The sequence below is a fragment of the Camelina sativa genome, chromosome 19, assembly GCF_030686135.1.
Source record: "Camelina sativa cultivar CO46 ecotype springtype chromosome 19, ASM3068613v1".
NCBI lineage: Eukaryota > Viridiplantae > Streptophyta > Magnoliopsida > Brassicales > Brassicaceae > Camelina > Camelina sativa.
This window is the reverse complement of record NC_141898.1, coordinates 8,498,000-8,519,492: the sequence shown is the minus strand read 5'-3', so window position 1 is coordinate 8,519,492 and position 21,493 is coordinate 8,498,000. Positions and strand designations below refer to the sequence as shown.

The 21,493-nt window shown below is 38.0% G+C and overlaps 4 protein-coding genes across 6 annotated transcripts; 1 reads left to right on the top strand and 3 right to left on the bottom strand.

Annotated features, from left to right (window-relative positions):
- Nucleotides 1–352: 352 nt before the first annotated feature.
- LOC104765632 (protein TIFY 6B-like) lies at nt 353–3,741 on the bottom strand. The gene is made up of 7 exons (XM_010489382.3): nt 3,338–3,741; nt 2,016–2,221; nt 1,621–1,835; nt 1,442–1,532; nt 1,053–1,350; nt 900–960; nt 353–811 (listed from the first exon to the last, which is right to left on the bottom strand). Exons 1-7 carry the CDS (start codon nt 3,420–3,422, stop codon nt 709–711), a joined length of 1,059 nt encoding a protein of 352 aa, XP_010487684.1. The 5' UTR covers nt 3,423–3,741; the 3' UTR covers nt 353–708.
- A 2,597-nt stretch (nt 3,742–6,338) lies between these two features.
- On the top strand, nt 6,339–13,884 carry LOC104765631 (putative serine/threonine protein kinase IREH1). The gene is made up of 18 exons (XM_010489381.3): nt 6,339–7,435; nt 8,037–8,101; nt 8,210–8,392; nt 8,470–9,810; nt 9,906–10,078; nt 10,230–10,473; nt 10,623–10,715; nt 10,791–10,931; nt 11,013–11,105; nt 11,292–11,496; nt 11,790–11,875; nt 12,121–12,209; nt 12,307–12,358; nt 12,438–12,494; nt 12,579–12,755; nt 12,871–12,948; nt 13,321–13,508; nt 13,623–13,884. The coding sequence occupies exons 1-17, from the start codon at nt 6,709–6,711 to the stop codon at nt 13,405–13,407; spliced, it is 3,891 nt and encodes a 1,296-aa protein (XP_010487683.2). The 5' UTR covers nt 6,339–6,708; the 3' UTR covers nt 13,408–13,508; nt 13,623–13,884.
- Nucleotides 13,885–14,105: 221 nt separating this feature from the next.
- Nucleotides 14,106–16,868, bottom strand: LOC104765629 (putative inactive receptor kinase RLK902). The gene is made up of 2 exons (XM_010489379.2): nt 15,359–16,868; nt 14,106–14,959 (listed from the first exon to the last, which is right to left on the bottom strand). Exons 1-2 carry the CDS (start codon nt 16,716–16,718, stop codon nt 14,376–14,378), a joined length of 1,944 nt encoding a protein of 647 aa, XP_010487681.2. The 5' UTR covers nt 16,719–16,868; the 3' UTR covers nt 14,106–14,375.
- Nucleotides 16,869–18,331: 1,463 nt separating this feature from the next.
- Nucleotides 18,332–21,189, bottom strand: LOC104765628 (uncharacterized). Of its 3 annotated transcripts, none has more exons than XR_015591493.1 (11): nt 20,802–21,184; nt 20,654–20,722; nt 20,451–20,549; nt 20,235–20,359; nt 19,794–19,989; nt 19,512–19,708; nt 19,287–19,416; nt 19,047–19,207; nt 18,906–18,967; nt 18,741–18,822; nt 18,332–18,631 (listed from the first exon to the last, which is right to left on the bottom strand). XR_015591493.1 is itself a non-coding variant. In XM_087502817.1 (11 exons), the coding sequence occupies exons 4-11, from the start codon at nt 20,297–20,299 to the stop codon at nt 18,451–18,453; spliced, it is 1,053 nt and encodes a 350-aa protein (XP_087358943.1). In that variant the 5' UTR covers nt 20,300–20,359; nt 20,451–20,560; nt 20,654–20,722; nt 20,802–21,189; the 3' UTR covers nt 18,332–18,450. The 3 variants fall into 3 exon arrangements, 2 of the variants coding, with proteins under 2 accessions (XP_087358943.1, XP_010487680.2); XM_087502817.1 differs by having other exon boundaries at nt 19,512–19,687; nt 20,451–20,560; nt 20,802–21,189; XM_010489378.3 differs by having other exon boundaries at nt 19,512–19,687.
- Nucleotides 21,190–21,493: the final 304 nt, after the last annotated feature.

The window sequence follows — 21,493 nt, the reverse complement described above, 5'->3', positions numbered from 1 at the left end:
TCATAATTATTTGTTGTCTTCTACTATAGCTTTTTACTATAGATTTTACGGAGTACAGAATTATATTCACTTGTTATTCTAGTCTTGTTATAGAGTATAAAATTATAACTTGAAAACTCTTTATATAAGAAACTTTTCAACTCACTTTCCTAATTTCTCTAGGAAGACAATTTCTTTATTTCTCATAACTTCCTAAACTACTAATCCTAATCTCTTTAGACTTGTTTGTGCTTCAAGCTTATCCCAACATCTAGTGTTTCAAATTTGTACAAAACGATTAATTATTTATCCTTTTCTAATTTGTACAAACACAATATAATCTTTTCTTTTTTCTCTCTAACATTCACGTACGTTTATAGTTAGAGAAATAATATATAAGGGAGACTGAATCGAACCAGTTCCATTGTATGAATCATACAAATGCAAGCTTCAGCCTTGAGTGATATATACAAAAGAAAAGAATAAAGAAACAAACAAACAGTTTCTACTAATTCTCTCCCAAGTACATGTCTGTTTTGCTCTCATAAGTTCCATTAGACCAAAATCTGGTAAACAAGGTATACACTATCGTATATATATAAGCTAAGATGAAACTCAGTGTAGCCAGAGGGAAAAAAAAATTAACTGAGAAACTGAAAGGCCGCCATAGAAATGCAAATATGGGTGTGGAGTGGTCTAAAAGCAACCTTCTTCTTACTGTAGATGACATTAGGTTGCAGAGCTCAGAGAAGAACTAATGCATTCAGACATTGATCTGCGACAATCTGTCGATGACTTCTTGTCTACGCAATATGGCGATACGCTCGTGACCCTGCAGAACGCACACACGATGAGGAAAGAGAGTTAGCTCAAGAAAACTATTGAATTGTGTATTAATGTGAAGAGTTTGTTGTGTATACCTTTCTTTGCGTTTTTCTAAAAACCTAGCAAGAGATGCTTTGCGAGCCAGGGGTAAAGCCACTGCACAAGAAAGAGATTGACGTTTACAGCCATGGAATTACTACTAAGCTATGTTCGAATTTAGTATCAGGGATATGTGACTCTGTTTTTACCTGTTGGAGCCATTACGCTGGTAGAACCTGAAACAGCTACTGAGCAATTGATATTGGATGCATTATTTTGGTTGTCGTGAAATCTTGATGTCAAGCCTCTTGTTAGTTTTGCTGCTCCAAGTCCATTTGTGCTACTTACAGCTTCAGGACTAAGATAAGATATTGTAGGCATGAAGCTAGGAGGCATAGCTGAAGAATCAACAGAGGCACGAGTATGATGATGATGATGAGTTTGAGGTGGTGAAAAGGCTTGAGGCATAGGAGAACCATTCCCAGCTAGAAACATTATCGCCTTTGCCTGAGATGGAGGAATGAAAGAATAAAGCAAATGAGTAACCATACTAAACTAATAAAAGAGATGCATACATGGAAGAAGATGATTGAGTTACCTTTTCAGGAGATATGTCATCGTAAACACAAACTGAACCGGCATAAAAGATCGTCAACTGCGCAGGTGCCCCTATTGGCTTGGAAGAAGATCTGAAAAAAATAAGTCTTTAATTAGTCAACTATGTAACTACAAGATATGATATGTTGACTTAACAGAGAAGGGAGAAGCAGTGGGTACCTAATATCAGTTGTCCCTACAATGGCGCCGGGAGGAGGAAGGATTGAAATAGGAGGTGCCATGATAGGAACTCCTACCAAAGGTTGTGAGGTATTGCTATTGCTGATGAAGCTTCTTCCTCCTGGTGCGTAATGATGAGACTGGAAACCCGGCATTGACATGGAAACTGCGTTAGTTTCTTCTTGTTGATTTGAATTAGGGAACATTCTTACTCCCTGAGAGCAAAAAAGCCATAACAAACGTGTAAGGAACTTGTTTGGACTAACTTATCTAAAAATGAGAAGCTTAGCTTACGGTTGAAATGAATCAGTTATTATATTAAACCAAGATTATATCCACCAACTAATTGCCATAAACTACAATATTGGGAAAAAGGCACATGGCATGATAGATACCTGTACAGAACTGTAAGGAGCTTTGCGGTTTGAATCATAAACATCTGCAACTGATGATGGCATGAAGGAACCAGAGTGCGGCAGATGATAATTTCCAGACTTTCTATGTTTATCTTCTTGAGATGATGGCCTGAAAGATAGAAACTGAGAAGAAGCAGCAGAGACTTTGTTTGAGAACGACCAGTTCATTCCTCCTCTGTTGGGAGCTACAAAAAGGGAAAAAAAAGGAAACAATCAGACCTTTATCAGTTTACAGTCAAACGTGAAGTACCACCAACTGTTAACCATAAATGTCTCGAGATCTTACATTAACAAACACCGAACCCAAGAAAAAAAAAATTTACCAACAATGTAGAACTAGAATCTGATACTGTTGACAAGTTCAACGAGGCAAAACCACTTTTAGAAAACCGTGTCTCATTTATACTAAAAAAAAACATTTATTCAAAGTCATTGTACGAAACTAGAATAATTAAAGATTTTATTTTTGTTTTTAAATTAAAGAGAGATTCAAACATTAAAAACTCCACACACCCACATGTCGATGCACTACTTTTATGGAATGGCACGTTTTTGGCTTATAAAGAAAACAAAGTCGAAATAAATTATATTCCTCGTGGTGAGAAAACTATACATTTCACATTATTGGTACCCTTGAACTACTATATTCTAATAATAACATCCCTACGCTAGTTTCACTTAATCAACACACAATCAAATATTTAATCATCTTATAAACTAATCCAACTCTAACTTTTACTAAGTATTATTATTTAAATCTTCCACCTACTACCAACCGTCTCTATATTTTAATTCCCTTCTTATATTCATCCCTTCTTTTCCAACATTTTACGTATTCGTTTTAAAAAATAAAAATAAACTAATTAAAAGTATATCTCAGACAATTATAAGTCCCTTTCAAATAAAATATCCCTCTTGTAAAAAAAAAGAAAGTTAGCGAGTTTAAACCTAAGACAAACGTTTTACACAGGGATTTTTCTAAAAGAACAAAACTAGTTTCCTAAAATCCAAATGATCCACACAGTTCATCTCCCGAGACAATGTTCTGCTCTGAGCCAAGAGACAAACTGACAAACTCTCAGTTCCCGAGCAAGCCATAAAAAAAACAGGGTTCCAAAAACCTAAAATCCTATTAGTAGCTCCTAATTAACGCATAATTGTTCCAGAAAATTACAAAAAGATCCACGATTTGGTTTGGGAATTAAGCATATATGTTAGTCTAACAGAGAGATTTGAAAAAACATAACCAGATAAAGATTGATTCATCAAAGGAAAGAAGAATAGTATTAATGAATAAAAACCTGAATCTCTAGAGCTTTCGCTGGTTTCCTCCTTGACAGTGATCGGAGAATTTTTCGAACCCAATCCCAATAAATCCCTCTCCATCTATACAATAAAGCCGTCAAAATAACTCGATCTCAAACCCTCGCCGATTAAAACGCGTGTTAAACGCCGGAATCAAAACAGATACAGCTTCGGCGCCGGGGGGGAAAAAAAGGAAAGAGAATAAAGAGAGACTTTTGATGGAGAAAATGAAAAAACGTGGAATGAAGTTAACAACACATCATTACACAGCGATTCCTAGTTTTTATTAACAAATCGCATGCGACATGTGAATTGTACCCATTAATTTATTTTCAGTTTTGAGATTTTTATTTAAGACAAACAAAAAAGATTCCTTTTTCTCTCATCTTCCTATTGGCTCAAAAACCAGCTTACAGGTTGTCACCGGATATAGTCGGTCAAAAGACACGTGCATTGTCGTGCAGTGTGTGGGCGTTTCTTTTGGTGGTGAGACACGTGTCCAGGCACGTGCGTTATTTTTTTTTTCTTATAACGTGAATCATTATGCGAACCGGCTATCTTTATTTATTACTAGTACTTTTTTATTACAAGAAAAAACACTTTGTTTTTGTCGTCTAACGCGCGAAATAGATCGCGTGAGTTGTAAACTCGTTTTGTCTCTCACCGCTCAATCTAATTTAGTACTTCTTCTGCTACTACTTTCGTGCACGTTCTCTCTTCACCAAGATAAACATATGCACGTTGCGTTTTTTGGCAAACAAAATGTTTATGTATTCTCAGTCTTTTTTTTTTTTTGTTTTTTAATCTTTAACTAACCGGGTGGTACGAATTGTTAAAGACTATAATTTCAAATCTAACTTTCAGAAAATGATTTTCAAACAGAAATCTAAATATAATTATTGCAGAATTTTTATTTATTAGTTCCACAACTCAACATTATTAATCTAGTATTCCCATGTGATTATGTCATTATACTCGAATATTCAATCACTTTTTAATTTATTATTTTTGTCAGTGTACTTTATTAATAGCACACTATTATATACAAGTTTGTTGGGCTAATTTGTATGTTGCTTAAAAACTAAACTTGTTAATTATAATATAAGGTAAAATTATCGGTACCAAAAGTTAATGGTTCTTTAACGTAAAAATACTACTAAAACCCACTCGTTGACATCGTTTTTCTGTATTAATAGATGCATCATGCATGTGGTCCGGGGGAGGAAATTACGCCATTTCCTGCGTCATCTTTCTTTTTTGTCATCTTTCTTGTTTAATTTAGGGGCTTAATTTAGGGGCTGTTATTAGAGAGATTGTTTCTAAATCCATATGAAATTGTAAATTCTAAAAATCAAAACACATGGATTTTGGAATAACATGTTTTATCTTTGGATTTAAATTCTTCTATTTTACACTTTCAAATCCACTTAAAACATAATGTGGATTTTGAAATCCAAAAACAAATCATTAAATGAATAACATGAGATTTTAACAAGTATTTGTAGATCATTGAACCAATAACATATAATTTTGATAAGTATTCTAAAATCAATAATTAAATAACACATTATTTTTGTTTGAATTTCCAAATTCATTAAAATCATAGAACCAATAACCCTTCCTAGTATTTAGTAAAACTATACTATATATAGCAATGGTTTTAAAACGTATTTAAGTATTTCATAATATAGTGATAAAGTTTTATAATTGTCTTTTAAAAATGAAAACCACCAACAAAACAAAAGTATATATAAAATGGAAAGCAGTCAAGCACAACAACTTGACCATGTCTACCAAGATAACATTTCTGAGTCTAGGGAATTGAATGTGTAGCATACGTCATTTTCTCCAGCCTTTATTTTATCTATTTCTTGCTCTTTTTAATATATCACAATAATATCTAGTGGATTATTAGGAGAATACCACAATGCTTTAAACATTTTAATATACACAAATATTCCATATAATAGATCAGATCAAAAGTGGACCTAGAGATGCAATCAAAATGATGCCATAAACGTTTTCGTCACGCTATGATCCACACATACAATACCCGAAATTTAATTCTGGTTTTTACATACTACAAAAGTACAATAAAGGATTATATCTATCTACTATATATTGCTAAACAAAATATATGCAGCATTATGGAAAACGGCGGTAGTAATCTCTAGAAGAAATTATTTATCAGAAATTCAGAATAGATGAACAAACAAATAAAAGAGTCGGATATCAAGGGATATGATAACAAAATCAGCTGTTACCAAAAAAAAAAAAAAATGATAACAAAATCAATAATAACAAAGAGAAAATCTAGGCACATATGTATATATGTTATATAGAAGCATTTAACCAGATTTTGGATCGACTTGAGTACTTGCAATATTATTTTGTTTTTTGGTTTTTAGTTTGGTGCTTCAATGGTTCTTCTTTAAAGATGTTATTTGCATTTAATAAAAGATAAGTTTAATAATAGCTTATCCGCCTGTATACAAAGCTTACGTAGACAAATCTGGTAGATTAGTAACTTGATTCGAAATGACAAATATTGTCAGACTAACTTGATTCGAAATGTTGGTCTAAAAGTACTTCTCGAACTGTCTTGATCTCTTGAGTGACTTTTGAGTTCGTTTTGTTGCCTCCTTGACATGTCGCCACTAAAAGAATAATGCGAAACAAACTCAGCTCTAATTATCAATATGCAAGACCGTTCTAATATAGGCCCAAAAGCCCAAATCTATGGACCGCATAAAGTTGGAACTACATCCATCAATCAAGCCATCTTGTAGATCAGCTGCACTTAACTTTATTTTCGATTAGAAAACATAAAGATCGTTTTCTTGTTTACTTTTTTTTTAATAACATTATGTGGATTCATGTGTTATTTGTGGTTATTAAAGTAACAATATAAAGGGTTAATTAAATTTTCAATGGTGGTGGATATGAAAATGAGTTGTGTTTTTTGTTAATAAATTAATTAATGATTTCAACATATGTAAATTAATTATGGTTTCTCAAAGAAAAGAAAAGGGTAATCAAAAAGTCAAAATATAGTCTAAAGACTCTAAACCAGTATTGACCGTTTTCAATTTGTAGTAGTAAAGTAATTAAATCAATAAGCACTCCCGAATCTAGGCTTCTCCTCCACTACAGTTACGCCTTCTTCTTCTTCTTCTTCTTCCTCGTCGCTTCCTCAAATCTCTAACCTCGTAAACATCTCCAGAGAATCATAGAGAATCATAGAGCGAGAGAGATAGACAACTGGTATATTGAAGTCGGAGTGTTGAAATTGACAACTGGATTTTATGGTTGGATTTGGTGTGTAGCGTGCGATTAGGTTTTGAATCGATCAAAAACAAAAAAAAAAATGGTATTCAAGAACAAGCTCTTCTTCTCTTCGAAGAAATCTGGATCTTCTAGTCCCGATAGCTCTAATAGTCCCAGATCTGTTGGCTCCAACTCTCCGATTCGATCAGATAAGAAGAAGTCTAAATCCGCTTCCAAGGATGAACCTCCGATCCCTAGTCCGAGTTCCGTCACTGGTTTTGCTGGAGTTGGTTGCAAGCAGACGCAGGTTAAAGATGGTTTGAAGAAGAAGGATGGTTCATCTAAGGGCAAACAAGTTTCATCTGAAGTTCAAGCTCACTCGATTGGGAAATCGAACTTGTCTCCTAGCTCTGAACCGAAGAAGAAACCCCCGACGACGGAGTTCAAGGAGGGACCTGCTTTTGTTTCTCCAATCATGGCTTCGTCTCTGGGATTGAACCGGATCAAGACGAGATCCGGTCCGTTGCCTCAGGAAAGGGTTTTTAACTATAGGAATGATCCGGCTACGAGCAATCTTTCGAAGATGGGTGCCGATGGAGACTTGGGCTCTGGTTCAGCTACTTCTGGCTCTGGTAGTGGCAGTAGAAAGAAAGAAGTTGGGAGTAGCAAGCTAGGTTTAGAGGAGATCATGGGTCGCACTCGGCCGAGTGACACTAATAGTGATCGTGTTAATATGTCTCCTGATACTGGACCACCGAGGAGCCTCAGCCCTACTTTGCCGCCATCAGGATCTCGATTGCAAAATGCTGCATCCTCATCGGGAACTGGTATGTCCTTACTCCTTAGATTCTAATAACAGTTGGTGTGGGACAATTATGTTTTCTGTCTTCATCCTTTCCGTTGATTTGATCTTAAATGGGAACTAAGAGAGAAATACGCATTGGCAGCTTGCTGTGATGGTAATATGATGTTAGTATATGTGCCCGTCTCATCCCTGATAATCTTGTTCCCTTTTCTGCCCTGTTATAAGTATGTTAGCTTGTAAGATATCAGAGGCTCGCTACTTTTAAGTATCTTTATCTGTGTCCTTACTCCTTAGATTCTAATACCAGCTGGTGTGGGGAAACTATGTTTTTTTCTTCATCCTTTCCGTTGCTTTGATGTTATATGGGAACTAAGAGAGAAATACGCATTGGCAGCTTGCTGTGCTATTAATATGTTTTTTCTTCCCTGATAATCTTGTTCCTTGTTCTGCCTGTTACTAAGTTGTAAGATATCAGAGGCTTGCTAGTTTTAAGTATCTTCATCTGTGTGTTGATAACTGAAACTTCATCACTGCATAAACGCATCTTACACTGTACTGTGTCCAGATAAGTTTTGCCTTTTCAGTTCTTATTTCTCAAGTTTTCTTTTGTTGGTACTTCCCAGGTCGCTCTGAGATGTCATCTGGTCGCTCTGGCCCTCTAAGAAATTCAGACTTTTGCACCCCAGAGGTACCCCATTCTCCATCACATAATTTTCTTAAGTGGTTCTTCCTATGTGTATTCCTATGTGTATTAGTTTCAACTTTTAAGTGATCTTGGTGACATCTATCTTTCTAGAATTCATATGAATGGGAAAATCCAAAAGAGTCAGAATCACCACGTTATCAAGCCTTACTTCGTATGACAAGTGCTCCACGAAAGAGGTTTCCTGGTGACATCAAAAGCTTTTCTCATGAGTTGAACTCAAAAGGTGTACGGCCCTTTCCATTATGGAAGCCTCGTAGGTCGAACAATGTGGAGGTATTCTAGAACCCCTTATCTCTATTAACGCTTTGTTATCTTTTTGTATGCAGAATCTAACCATCTGTATTTTCTAGGAAATATTGGTTCTGATTCGGGCAAAATTTGATAAAGCAAAGGAAGAAGTAAACTCTGACCTTGCAGTATTTGCAGCAGACCTGGTGGGTGTTCTTGAGAAAAATGCAGAAAGCCATCCTGAGTGGGAAGAAACGTTTGAAGATTTGTTAATTTTGGCTCGAAGTTGTGCTATGACTACTCCTGGAGATTTCTGGCTTCAGTGTGAAGGTATAGTTCAGGACTTAGATGATAGGCGTCAAGAGCTTCCTCCAGGAGTCCTTAAGCAGCTTCATACTCGGATGCTTTTTATCCTTACCAGATGTACTAGATTACTTCAGTTTCACAAGGAAAGTTGGGGAGAGGAAGAACAAGTTGTACAACTACGTCAGTCAAGAGTCTTGCATTCTATAGAGAAAATACCTCCTACTGGAGCGGGAAGGAGTTCCAGTGCTGCAAAGGTCTTTAAGGTTTCATCCACCAAGAAAGCTTATAGTCAGGAGCAGCGTGGTTTGGAGTGGAAGGAGGACGCTGTTGTACGATCAGTTCCCCCTCTCTCTCCCCCTGAAGATTATTCTCTTAAGGAATCTGAATCTCCTGCAAATATTGATAGAATGTCTTCCTGGAAGAAACTTCCTTCACCAGCACTGAAAACTGTGAAAGAAGCGCCGGCATCAGAAGAGCAGAATGATATCAAAGTTGAACCTCCAAATATAGCGCCAGCAGCTGTTCCTATTCCCAACTGTCCTCCAGCAAAAGATTCTCATGAACACTCCTCCAAGCATCGGCACAATATTTCTTGGGGTTACTGGGGGGAACCGCCCGTTATTTCGGAGGAAAGTTCAATAATGTGCCGTATCTGTGAGGAGGAAGTTCCTACAACTCATGTGGAAGACCATTCCAGAATTTGTACATTGGCTGATAAATATGACCAGAAAGGACTGAGTGTTGATGAGCGGCTGATGGCAGTTGCTGGAACACTTGACAAGATAGCAGAGACCTTCAGGCATAAGGATAGCCTAGTAGCCGCAGAAAGCCCAGATGGTATGAAAGTATCCAATTCGAATTTGACTGAAGAATCTGATGTTCTCTCCCCAAGGTTGAGTGATTGGTCGCGAAGAGGGTCAGAAGACATGCTCGACTGTTTCCCAGAGTCTGATAATTCAATTTTTATGGATGATCTGAGAGGTTTACCGCTGATGTCATGTAGAACCCGTTTTGGTCCCAAGTCTGACCAAGGCATGACAACTTCATCTGCCAGTAGCATGACTCCTAGATCCCCGATTCCGACCCCTAGGCCTGATCCAATTGAAATGATATTGGGAGGCAAGGGTACATTCCATGATCAAGATGATATTCCGCAGGTTTGTAATGGTTGTGATCCGTGCTCATAATTTTTCTTGTCTCTTGTTTTTAAAACACATCTGATGAAAAAACTCTTGATAACCGGATGACGCAGATGAGTGAACTTGCTGACATTGCAAAATGTGCAGCAGATGCCATTCCGGGTGATGATCAATCCATTCCATTCTTACTTTCTTGTCTTGAAGATCTGAGGGTTGTCATAGACCGCAGAAAGTTTGATGCACTTACAGTAGAAACTTTTGGGACTCGCATAGAAAAGTTGATCCGGTAAGCTCATCGATGCTACTTTTGGATGCATATACGTTTAGATTCTGAAAGATGCTTTATGGTTTTCTAGAACTGTTCTCGTGTCAGTTGGAATTATAAAGAGTTCACTTCAGAATGTGTTTTTTTAAGTATAATATTCCTGATTATGTAGGGAGAAATATCTGCATATGTGTGAGCTAATGGAAGATGAAAAAGTTGACCTACTAAGCACTATAATTGATGAAGATGCTCCTTTAGAAGATGATGTAGTTCGGAGCTTGAGGACTAGCCCAGTACATCCGCGAGACCGCACATCCATTGATGATTTTGAGATCATAAAACCAATCAGCCGGGGAGCTTTTGGGCGAGTTTTTTTGGCAAAAAAGAGAACAACAGGAGATCTATTTGCAATCAAGGTAAAACGATTTGGTGCTTTTGTTCTCTTTTCAATTCTATTTCTTTTGTTACAAAAGATTCATCTTTTTATTGTTGGGCTAATGTGGATAGCAAAATCTTTAGTAGTGTTTTCTCTTATCTTGTGTTTAACATTGGCCATGCTCCACAGGTTCTGAAAAAGGCAGATATGATCCGTAAGAATGCTGTTGAAAGTATACTTGCTGAACGTGATATATTGATCAACGTTCGCAACCCCTTTGTGGTGAGCAGGTCTAGCCTTTAAGCATTTTCTCAGGAGAGAGATTTACTTCTTTTAACATTAATTTGTTTTGACCAGGTTCGTTTCTTCTATTCTTTCACTTGTCGCGACAACCTGTATCTGGTAATGGAGTATCTGAATGGAGGGGACCTGTATTCGTTGTTGAGAAATTTAGGTTGCTTAGAGGAAGATATTGTCCGTGTATATATTGCCGAAGTTGTAAGTTCTGCATGTTTATTTTATTCACAGTATATTCCATAGAGCTCTAGAAAGTGATTTCATGATGAATTTCTATGTCAGGTCCTTGCTTTGGAATATTTGCATTCTGAAGGTGTTGTTCATCGTGATTTGAAGCCAGATAATTTGTTGATTGCGCATGATGGTCATATAAAGGTATATTTTTCCATTTCAAGAATTCTTCTGCCATCTTTTAGAAACTTGTGGGTAATATATTTACTTATTGTCCTTTCGAATACTTCTTCTGTCTTGATGTTTGAGGTTTACGAGATGTAGCCTTTGCACGTAAGAGAGACTTAAATTTAAGACCTATGGTTTCTTTCTTGTATTGTATCTGAGCAGTTGACAGATTTCGGGCTCTCTAAAGTTGGTCTCATCAACAGCACGGATGATCTGGCTGGTCCTGCTGTAAGTGGGACATCACTGCTTGATGAGGAGGATTCACGATTAGCAGCATCTGAGGATCAGCTTGAAAGGCGCAAGAAACGGTCAGCTGTGGGTACTCCTGACTACTTAGCGCCAGAAATTCTTTTAGGGACAGGGCATGGTGCGTAAACTTTTCTGATCGTTGTGTCTGCTTGTCTTTTATTTAAAGATTGCTTGTTTAGTAGAATCATTGGTACTCAGGTGGGATTGGTAATTTAAGTAGGAAAAAAAAACTGCTTCAAATTCTTTTCTGCTCTACTACTCTCGTTAAGTAGCAGTGTTATATGCTAAGTACGCTGACTTCCATGATATATCTTGCTCTAGGCCCGTCTGGCAATAGTTTCAGATAAATATGTTTCGTTGATCACATCCCAAGACTGTAAAAAAATATTATATACTTGCGTTATCATTCAGGTGCAACTGCGGATTGGTGGTCTGTTGGCATCATTCTGTTTGAACTCATTGTGGGAATTCCACCCTTCAATGCGGAACATCCTCAGGTCAGAGACTAATCATTGCTTTGTTTCTTATTTATAGTTTGATAGAGGAACAGGTGTTTTCTCAAACTCGTAGGAACTAAAATTCATACTTGGGTGGTCTTTAAATGCCATGTGTTTTTTTGTATTGACTTTTCAACACATCTAAGCTTTTATTTGAAATCAGTACATATGTTGCTATAGAGAGCACTGTGCGTTTACTTTCAGTTTCCAACATTTGAATGTGCATTTTCTTTGGTTTGTTCCAGCAAATATTTGACAATATTCTCAACCGTAAAATACCATGGCCTCATGTTCCAGACGAGATGAGTGCTGAAGCCCTTGATATTATAGATCGGTAAGAGTTATTCTACCTTACCGTCCATACACAAAATATTGAGTCTTAACTCCATAGAGAACAAGACAGGTTACATCATCTCGTCTTCCTTTTCTAGATTTTTAACAGAAGATCCTCATCAGAGACTTGGAGCTAGAGGGGCGTCTGAGGTAAAAATGGATGTCTTTTTCTGTGATGAATAATTCCAACAAGTTGCAAACTGTTAATGTCATCAAATTCATGACTCAGGTCAAGCAACACATCTTCTTTAAAGACATCAACTGGGACACACTAGCAAGGCAAAAGGTGCATTTATATTTCTTATCCTTTTAAAGACATAAGCTTTGCTACTTGGTACCTTCTTAAAGCTTAACGCTAGTTTTCTTTTAGGCTGCATTTGTTCCGGCTTCAGAGAGTGCTATTGACACAAGTTACTTCAGAAGTCGCTACTCATGGAACACATCGGATGAGCAATTTTTCCCTAGTGGTGAGGTTCAAGATTATAGTGATGCTGATAGCTTGACCAACAGCAGTGGTAGCTCGAACAATCATCATGAAGAAGGGGAGGTAACATCTGCTAATCCATTCTTAGAGTTTTATATCTTTAGAATTAGTCGGAAAACTATCATTAATGTTCGTTGGATGTGCACTTTCTTTGAACTGGATCAATGCTGCTACACAGGCTGAAGAATACGAAGGACACACAGAGTTTGAGTCTGGCGTACCTGTAGATTACTCTTTCAGTAATTTCTCGTTTAAGGTACTAACTCATGATTGACCTGTTAAGATCCAATGTTGTTCAAGTTGCAATTGGTTTGGTGGTGGTTTATATCGTTGTTGATAATTCAAAATCCAACTTTCATTTTTTGATTAATCTATGTATTGGTTTGTGGCAACCGGTGTAATGTAAAAGTTATGTTAGCTGGGGAAGAGTTGGGAGTATGGAGGTGCTTTAGGCTGTAAGTAGATGTCAGAATCAAAAATAGAACCATAGGGACTGATTGATAGTCTTTGAACTTGTGGGTTCTGCCTCCAGACAAACTTGAAATCTGGCGTGTCTTTGTTTGAGTGGTTGGGTAATAAGAACACAATGCATAGCATTCTGAGTTTTCTCTCCTTTATGGTTTTGCAGAACCTCTCTCAGTTGGCGTCTATCAACTACGATCTTCTGTCCAAAGGCTGGAAAGATGAGCCACAACCAATTCCGCATCACAAGTAACATTGAATTCCTGGATGTTTTTTCTCGATTCCTTTGGTGTTATGTGAGTCAGTGTAATGAGTACTCTGCCATTACCGGCGTCGTTTGTATACTCTGTAAATGTAAGTCATCCGTTTCTGTTGATTACATTGTTCATCACAAAGTCAATCTTGTAATCTCCATTTGCGGTGACAAACTGACAATTTTAAACATGTTTCAATGTGTTGTATCTGCAGAGACAGGAAGAGAGAAAAAAAGAAAAAAAAAAAAAAAAAAAGAGAGAGAATGGATATTGGAACATTATGGGGACGCAAACGCAGCAACAAACTTGATGTATCGGTACTTTCCCCATATTCCTATAATCACTAGGACATGAGAGTGGTGAGGTAGCGTTTGCGTTTTGAGTAATCAGGGGAAGCCATCGATCTATGTAAAGGATAAGGGAGAGTTCACAACCTATTTAACCTTTAATGATTTCAAATACCATTTAAGACATAACCCCAAACTTTCAAATTTATCTCAGCAAGTTTGCACCCAACTTTTTCTTGTACTTATGTTGATAACAAATATCACAAAAGAAAGTATAACATCTCCCCAATAACTATCACTCCAGTGGATCGCAAGAAGTTGACGTGATCACGTGAATGTGTTAATGATTTACTTTTTACTATACTATCTTTTTCTATCGTCCGCACATAATCTTATCAAAGAGATAAAAAAGCTGAAACAATACTGAAATAAAGTTAAAAAGGTTAAAAGCACTAATAATTACAACCACAAGGAACTCCTCATCATCAGTGCCCACACATGAAAGAAACAAAAAAGAACACCAAAATTAAAAACATCTAATTAACGACCCCCCAACTCACTCTAATTCCCCGCCATATTCTTAAACTAACACTTAATCATCAAACACCAAGAACGCCGTCGTTACGTACCACCGATTCAACTCATGAGCCTCTCAAGTCTCATCCTTTCATCGAATGTCCTTAGCCCACCTGATCTGAACCCGATTGGCGCAACTCCTGGATCCTCCTCACCACCTCCACCATCACTGGTCGCTTGTCAGGGTGCTGCTCTGTACAGTCAATGCCAAGCTGCAGCATTTCCGCCATCTCTTCTTCCACCATCTCGATACTCATCAGCTCCGAGTCAAAAACCTCGTTCCTCCACTCCTCTCTTGCCACCGAATGCACCCACCTCGCCAAATCCATTCCTTCGTCGTTCATCACGGAGTTAGACGGCGCTTTTCCGGTGAGCAGCTCTAGCAACACCACACCAAAGCTGTACACATCCGCTTTCTGTGAGACACGCCTCGGGTCAGTTACTTCGGGGGCACGGTACCCAGTGGCCCGGTTTGGGGTTGTGGATGAGGTGCTGACGAGCTGAGCCAGGCCGAAATCAGACACTCGTGCGTCATGGGAGCTTGTTAAGAGGATATTGGAGGACTTGACGTTTCCGTGAGAGCTCAACGGGTCTTGTGAGTGAAGATAGTCTAAGCCACGAGCAGCTCCAAGGGCGATACGTGATCGGATTTGCCAGTTCAACGGAGGCCGTCCTGCGCCTTTGTTTCCTGTAACATAGCATGACAGTAAGCTCTCAATACATAAAAAAACTATTGTCTGAAAGTGAAAGTAGAACACAGGATATCTGGATTTTTCATTGTTCAAACACAAAACTAGAAGATCAATTATCACTGTCAGTCAAAGAATCCAAGGTTATCTATTGTTCCCACTAAAATGCATAGATGTTCTATGTAAACCATGTGAATGTCAAGTATACGATATACATCACTAAACCATGTCAATAAATCTAACAAAAGCAGGTTATATTGTATTTGTGAATTTGACATATCTCTCTTAAACAAGCAAATCCATTACTAATTATGTTGCAAATAAACCAAAATTCATTTTTGGATAAACAGAATAAAAATCGGAATATGTAAGCAGATACAGAAATATATAACTCTCACCGTGTAAGAGAGCTGACAAGCTTCCCATAGGCATGAAGTCATAGACTAGCAGCTTCTCATCTCCACTGTAATAGTAAGCTCTCAATGGCACCAAGTTCTCATGATCCATCGCTCCAACAACCTCAATCTTCTCCTTGAACTCTCTGTCCGCCATCGTCACATCCTTTAACCTCTTCACAGCCACTAATGTCACCGCATCAAGCACCGCCTTATAAGCTGTCCCAAACGTTCCTTTCCCCAAAACCTCCGCAGAAGCTCTCAACAGATCCTCCAGATCGAAAACCTTAGTCGCATTCCCAAAGAACACAAGTTTCTTCATCCCTGAACTGTTCACTTCTGCAGCTTTCATCGCAGCCGGGTTGTACTCATTCCCATAGCTCCTACTCTCCGGTGCCTCCACAGCCGCTTTCTCCCCTGGAATTTCGATCTCATGTTGCTTAACAGTGCCAATGTCGACAGCCCTTGTCCTTTCGTTTCCTCCCTTCTTCCGGAAAAGAACCATCAGAATCAGAACAATCAGGAAAAAACCAACCACACATCCAATAACTATTCCAGCTATAGCTCCACCGGAAAGCTTCTTCTTTTCCTTCTCCCCCTTGCTTCCTTCCAGTGTTCCAGGTATGTTGCCAACAGAAATTGGCTGGCTTGGCACAGTTCCTTCATTAGAACAGACACCAAGCGGTTTGCCACAGAGTGAAGTTCCCACAAACGAATCAGAGTCAAACTTCTCAAGACTCTTAGGTATAGATCCGTTCAACAAGTTATTAGAGACGTTGAACTGATCCAAAGGCAAATCCAAGTCAAGAAGAGAGCCAGAGAGCTTGTTGTTCTCCAGGTACAGAGTCTTAAGCCTAGTAAGGTTCTTAAACCCTGAAGAGATCTCACCGGTAAACTCATTCTCCGCAAGATTCAACCTAACGAGGTTACTAAGACTAAACAAAACCTCCGGAATCTCACCGGAGAATCTGTTACCTTGCAAGTACAAACGCCGAAGATCTGAGCAGCTCCCGAGATCCAAAGGAAGAGTACCGGTGAGAGCATTGAGACGGAGACTGAGCGTACGGAGATGAGTTAAATTACCGAAAATACCCTCCGGGATATGACCGGAGAGAGTTTCTCCGGGAAGACGAAGGGCGGTGACACGACCACCGTCGCATACGACGCCGGTCCAGTTGCATGGCGTGGTGAGTTTGACGTCCCAGAGTAATGTACGACCACCGACGGCGGAACGAAGGGAGAGAAGAGCGGATTTGTCGGCGGCGAGATCTCCGATTGACGGAAGAGGAAGAGTGAAGAGGAGGAGAAGAACGGAGTGGAATATAAAGAGTCTCGCCATGGAAGAACCGAAGAAGAGTCGCATTAGAGAGAGAGAGAGAGAAACCCTAGAAAAAAGAGCTCTCAGTGAAGAAGAAGAAGAAGAAGAGAGCTATGTGTGTGTGGTTTACAGTGAAGAAGAGAAGAGAAGCTAGTCAACACTTAACACTCTCTCTCTCTCTCTCTCTTTAATTACACTTTTAAATTTTTTAGTTTTTGAATAATTAAATTAAATTAATTTTGTTTTTGTAAATGTGACAAAAACGACATATCTCAAAACAACAGTGACGTATGTCTTTTTCTGTGCTTCGACAAAAATATTTGTTTTATTTTCTTTCTATTATTGATTTATTATGTTTTACTTGTTGATATTCTCTTTTTAGAATCTTATGTTATCCAAATGTTAAACTTAAACCTCTCTAGCTATATTGTCTTATCTAATTTTTTCTACTAAAGAAAGATCTTTTTGTTAATTATTAATTGGATTAACAAGAAAAATTAGCAGGTGGGTGTTATGATTAAAAATGAAATTTCCCTGAATGCATCTGAGTAAAGTGCATCACTCTTCTCAAGAATTTAACACTTAGTTCTATGAATTTTCTTCTTTAGTAATAATTCATTTTTTTTTTCTTCTCTCTATAGTATAAAAATAATAATGCATGCCTAGTTGTAAAAGAAAGAAAGGAAGAAGAAGAACATGGGTATGCAGAGAAGGGTAGGACCATAAAACATGTAAAAAAAGCCAACAATAATTTAACAGCAGCATTCATAGTTTTTTCTTTTGTTACAGAACTAAACGCATTCTTTTGTTTTGTGATTGTCTCCACTCTTCTTCTTCTTCTGTGTTATTTTTTTTTTTTCTTACGATATGAATATGAAACAACACTCTGTATCATCATCAATCAATAGGGTCCCATTAATCGTACTCTCTTTACCAATTTTCCTATCAATCAAATAATATCTCATGGTCCACTGAATGAATTAATTTGGTTTCAATTTTTTTGGATCATTCCACAACTAAAACAAAATAAAAAACAAAACACAACATGGTCTTAGTGATATGTAGTTGAGCGTTACACTTTGGGAAGGGAGGAGGCAGGCAACGGCTAAAATGAAACTTGGGCAAGTGTAGTCTCATTTCGATCGCACATATGGATGGATAACACATTTTTGTAGTTGGAATATTATTTTTGTTCTCTCTAGCTGTCTTTACTAGAGTGGTAGTATTGTTTACTTTCGAAGATAAAGACGTTTTAGTCATAATGTAAGTACTAAGTATAGTAGCTGTGTTGAGACCCACTTACGCGATAATGACTTTATAGATTTGGGATTATGGGAAACCTTTTCTTGATTGCATAAAAAGCTTCTCTTAATAACATGCCCAAAAAAAACAAAGTTATTTAAAGATCTCTTATTTTACAGAAGTTGTCCTAACACTATTGCTATACTTATTATAGAATCCAGAAAGAAAAAAACTCTCCATGTGCTCCATAAATTCTCAACACCTCCACTTTGGTTTTTAGTACTTTGTTCAAATTCAATAAATTCAACATTAGTCGTATCACGGATTCGGGAAAGATTTCGGTTTAAGCCGGTTTAGCAAACACAACCATTGGTCAACAAGTACTAGTAGTAGCCGCATTCGTTGTATCACACAACTCTTAAACCATATTTGTATAAAACGATAAAACATACATACAAGATCATATATCTTCTGTGACAAAACAATTTCAACCTAGAAACAAGAACTGTGTGGCAACAAAGGGACTTATCAAAAATTAAGGTTCCTTCTTTTGTTTCAAGCGATTACCTTTCTTCTGAACCAATGCAACAGCCGAGGTTATAACGCACAGAGCCAAGACTGAGAGAACAATTGAAGTCTCTTCCACTTTCATTCTTCGTAGGGGCAATGATGGGTTCAAGCTCAGAGTCCCAAACTTTGCTCTTGAATCCTCTGGTCTACAAAACACGCGACATTTAAAACTATATATATTACACCAGGATGCATGGATAAGACAACAATGATGTGTCCTGCAAGGAATTGCTGGGAAAGGTTACATGAGATTACCTTATGACATTCTTCACTTTATGCCACCAAGACGGTTCTTTTTCGGGCTCTGAACCAAAACTATTCTCTTCTTGACGAGTTTCTGCAAACGGGGATTACAAAATTAGCTTGAATAATTTTTTGAAAAGCTACTAGTTTCTGAAATAGATTTGGATAGCGTTGTACCAGTATCACTGGAAGATCTTCTGAGTGATGAGAATTCCTCTACCAATTTTCGCTCCCTCTCACTGCCATAAACGTTGTTTCAAGCATTTTTTAGTAAACAATGCGACATAAGGGATATAAGGGAAGTGATGTGACACAAACCTCAGGTTCTTGGGGATCGAAACCTTCACTACAAAGCAATGGTCCCCCCGGATTGAAGGTCTATCCGTGTCTGGAACTCCTTTTCGATATAACTTCACTGTGTCGCCAGGCTGAGTTCCTGGGGGAATACGAAGATCCATTGTTCCCTCAACTGTTTCTACCTGAGAGAGTAAGTGTCATGTCTTTAAGATTCTCACTACCGAATAACGTCAAAACCAAGAAACAAGTTTATAAACACACCTTTGTGATTGCCCCGAGTATCGCATCTGTAAAATCGATGCTGATATTGGAGTACAAATTAAGTCCTTCTCGCCGAATCCCACGCTTCTCATCAACTTGAAGCACAACGAACAAGTCACCAGCTCTTCCACTGCGGATATTAGAAACCATATCGAAAAAAGCAATTGCCAAAGCACTACATATGAGAACTGAAAAAAAAAAAGCAGATTCTCCTGTCCACGTTACCTTCTCTTGTCCACGTTACCTTCTCCTTGAATCCGCATTGTAGCTCTATCGCTGACACCAGGAGGGACAACAACATCCATTTTTTTCCTAGACCGTAATCTCCCATTGCCTATGCACTTTCGACACTTATCAGTGATGATTTTGCCTTCACCACCACATTTGGAGCAAGTGGACACCTATATAACACAGATTATCATCTATAGCAAGTGTCAAGGGAAATTAAAATTTCCATTTTAAGAATTAGCAACTGATCGGAAATAGTATTCAGGTATAACGACTTACCTGAGACATCATTCCAAAGGGTGTTCTCTGAGTGTTCATCACACGTCCTTTACCATCACAACTACTACACTTTTTAACGGCGGAACTGGATTTAGCACCTGTTCCTCCACAACCATCACATGTTTCTAAATAAGAAACCTCAATCTCACGTTTCACTCCAAATACTGCCTCTTCAAAGCTCAACCGCAGGTCATACCTAATATACACGTCCCCCAGCATCAAACCAGAAACAAAGATTAGGAGACATAAATATAACATCCTCCATTTTCAAGAAAATAAAACACATTCAGCGAACAGAGAAGACCAAAATATTAGCACAACAAAAGAAATAACCATAATCACTGATTTCCTCTAAAGAAATTATCGTCCATGAACAAGTAAGGACAGTAATCAAATGCCTATTCAAGGAAAAAAACACAACTTCGAAGAAGAGGATTTTACCGAATGTCAAGGTCTAAGCTTCTATTATTAATGAAATCAAAACCCATCCCTCCTGATTCACCCATTCCCCCAAAGAATCCATCAGAACCGCCAAAGAATGCACTGTACAAGTCAAATGGATCCACCTAAAAGAACAGGAAACAAATAAAATCAACTTAGAAGATTAATAAAAATCCCTGAGATCGTTAGAAATCTCTTCATAGAGGACTCACTTACCCCTTGTGAAGAAGTATCCTGTGATCCATTAAAATCTCCTTCTAAACCAGCCTCACCGAAGCGATCATACGCAGATCTCTTCTCCTCATCAGATAACACCTACACATATGCTTCAATTCCCAAGTGTAATAAGCACCTAAAAACATCACAAAACGAAAAAACAGATTCCATAAAAACTAGGCATTCAAAAGAACTTGTGTTACCTCATAAGCAGCGCTAATCTCTTTGAACTTATCTTCCGCACCAGGGTTCTTGTTCATATCCGGGTGATACTGTTCCACCATTACAAACCCTTAAAGCTTCAATTCAATTCGAGAATGAACAACAACAAAAAAGAGGCAAATCACGAACCTTGCGCGCGAGTTTTCGGTATGAGCTCTTGATCTCCTGCAAGGTAGCGTTGCGATTGACTTTCAAAGTTGAGTAGTGATCTGTTCCCGCGGCCATGGTGACCCCACGACGGCGATTTCCGCCGGAAACCCCACATTTCCGAACACGCAAAAGAATCGGTGGAGTGGGAGTGGGAGGGAAACAGAATGAAGCACCGGGTTGAGGAAAGTGATGACGGAAGCTATGAGCTGGGTTCATAGATGGAATCAATGAACAGCGAGCCATTGCAGCCATTTCATCTCCCACCCTCGAAGAAGCCACCGGAAGGGAATCTAAGAGAAAAGGGTTTTACCGTGGTTTTTGCTCAGTGGTCAATCTACTACATTTGGGGCAAGATAGAAGAATCTCCAAGGCTTTGTTTCTAAAACGACGTCATTTTAGTTGGTGTTGATTAATACTTTGGGCCTAATTTATAGCTTAATTACCCAATAAGGCGGCCTTCTTGAAACTTTTGAAACGATACGTTAATTAGAAAGAAAAAACAATGTGCTATTTTATTTTATCCACATACAGTACACTGAAAATATAGAAAAGGGAATGTAGCCCTGAATTTAAATATCTGCACCTGTTATAACGAAAAACTAGATTTGGACCCGAGCTACAGCACACGTTAAAATACATTTCATTATTTTTAAAACATTATATATATAATT

Bases quoted from the DNA above. Each gene is read 5' to 3' on its own strand.
- LOC104765632 (XM_010489382.3), bottom strand. From the start codon at position 3,422: ATGGAGAGGGATTTATTGGGATTGGGTTCGAAAAATTCTCCGATCACT. The intron at 2,222-3,337 runs GTTTTTATTCAT...CCCTTTTTGTAG, and splicing joins CGAAAGCTCTAGAGATTCAG to CTCCCAACAGAGGAGGAATG. The intron at 1,533-1,620 runs GTACCCACTGCT...TATTTTTTTCAG, and splicing joins GTAGGGACAACTGATATTAG to ATCTTCTTCCAAGCCAATAG.
- LOC104765631 (XM_010489381.3), top strand. From the start codon at position 6,709: ATGGTATTCAAGAACAAGCTCTTCTTCTCTTCGAAGAAATCTGGATCT. The intron at 12,359-12,437 runs GTAAAAATGGAT...TTCATGACTCAG, and splicing joins GAGCTAGAGGGGCGTCTGAG to GTCAAGCAACACATCTTCTT. The intron at 12,756-12,870 runs GTAACATCTGCT...GCTGCTACACAG, and splicing joins ATCATCATGAAGAAGGGGAG to GCTGAAGAATACGAAGGACA.
- LOC104765629 (XM_010489379.2), bottom strand. From the start codon at position 16,718: ATGCGACTCTTCTTCGGTTCTTCCATGGCGAGACTCTTTATATTCCAC. The intron at 14,960-15,358 runs GTGAGAGTTATA...GCTATGTTACAG, and splicing joins CTTGTCAGCTCTCTTACACG to GAAACAAAGGCGCAGGACGG.
- LOC104765628 (XM_010489378.3), bottom strand. From the start codon at position 21,074: ATGGCTGCAATGGCTCGCTGTTCATTGATTCCATCTATGAACCCAGCT. The intron at 20,550-20,653 runs GTAACACAAGTT...GCATATGTGTAG, and splicing joins AGATTAGCGCTGCTTATGAG to GTGTTATCTGATGAGGAGAA. The intron at 20,360-20,450 runs GTAAGTGAGTCC...CTGTTCTTTTAG, and splicing joins AGGATACTTCTTCACAAGGG to GTGGATCCATTTGACTTGTA.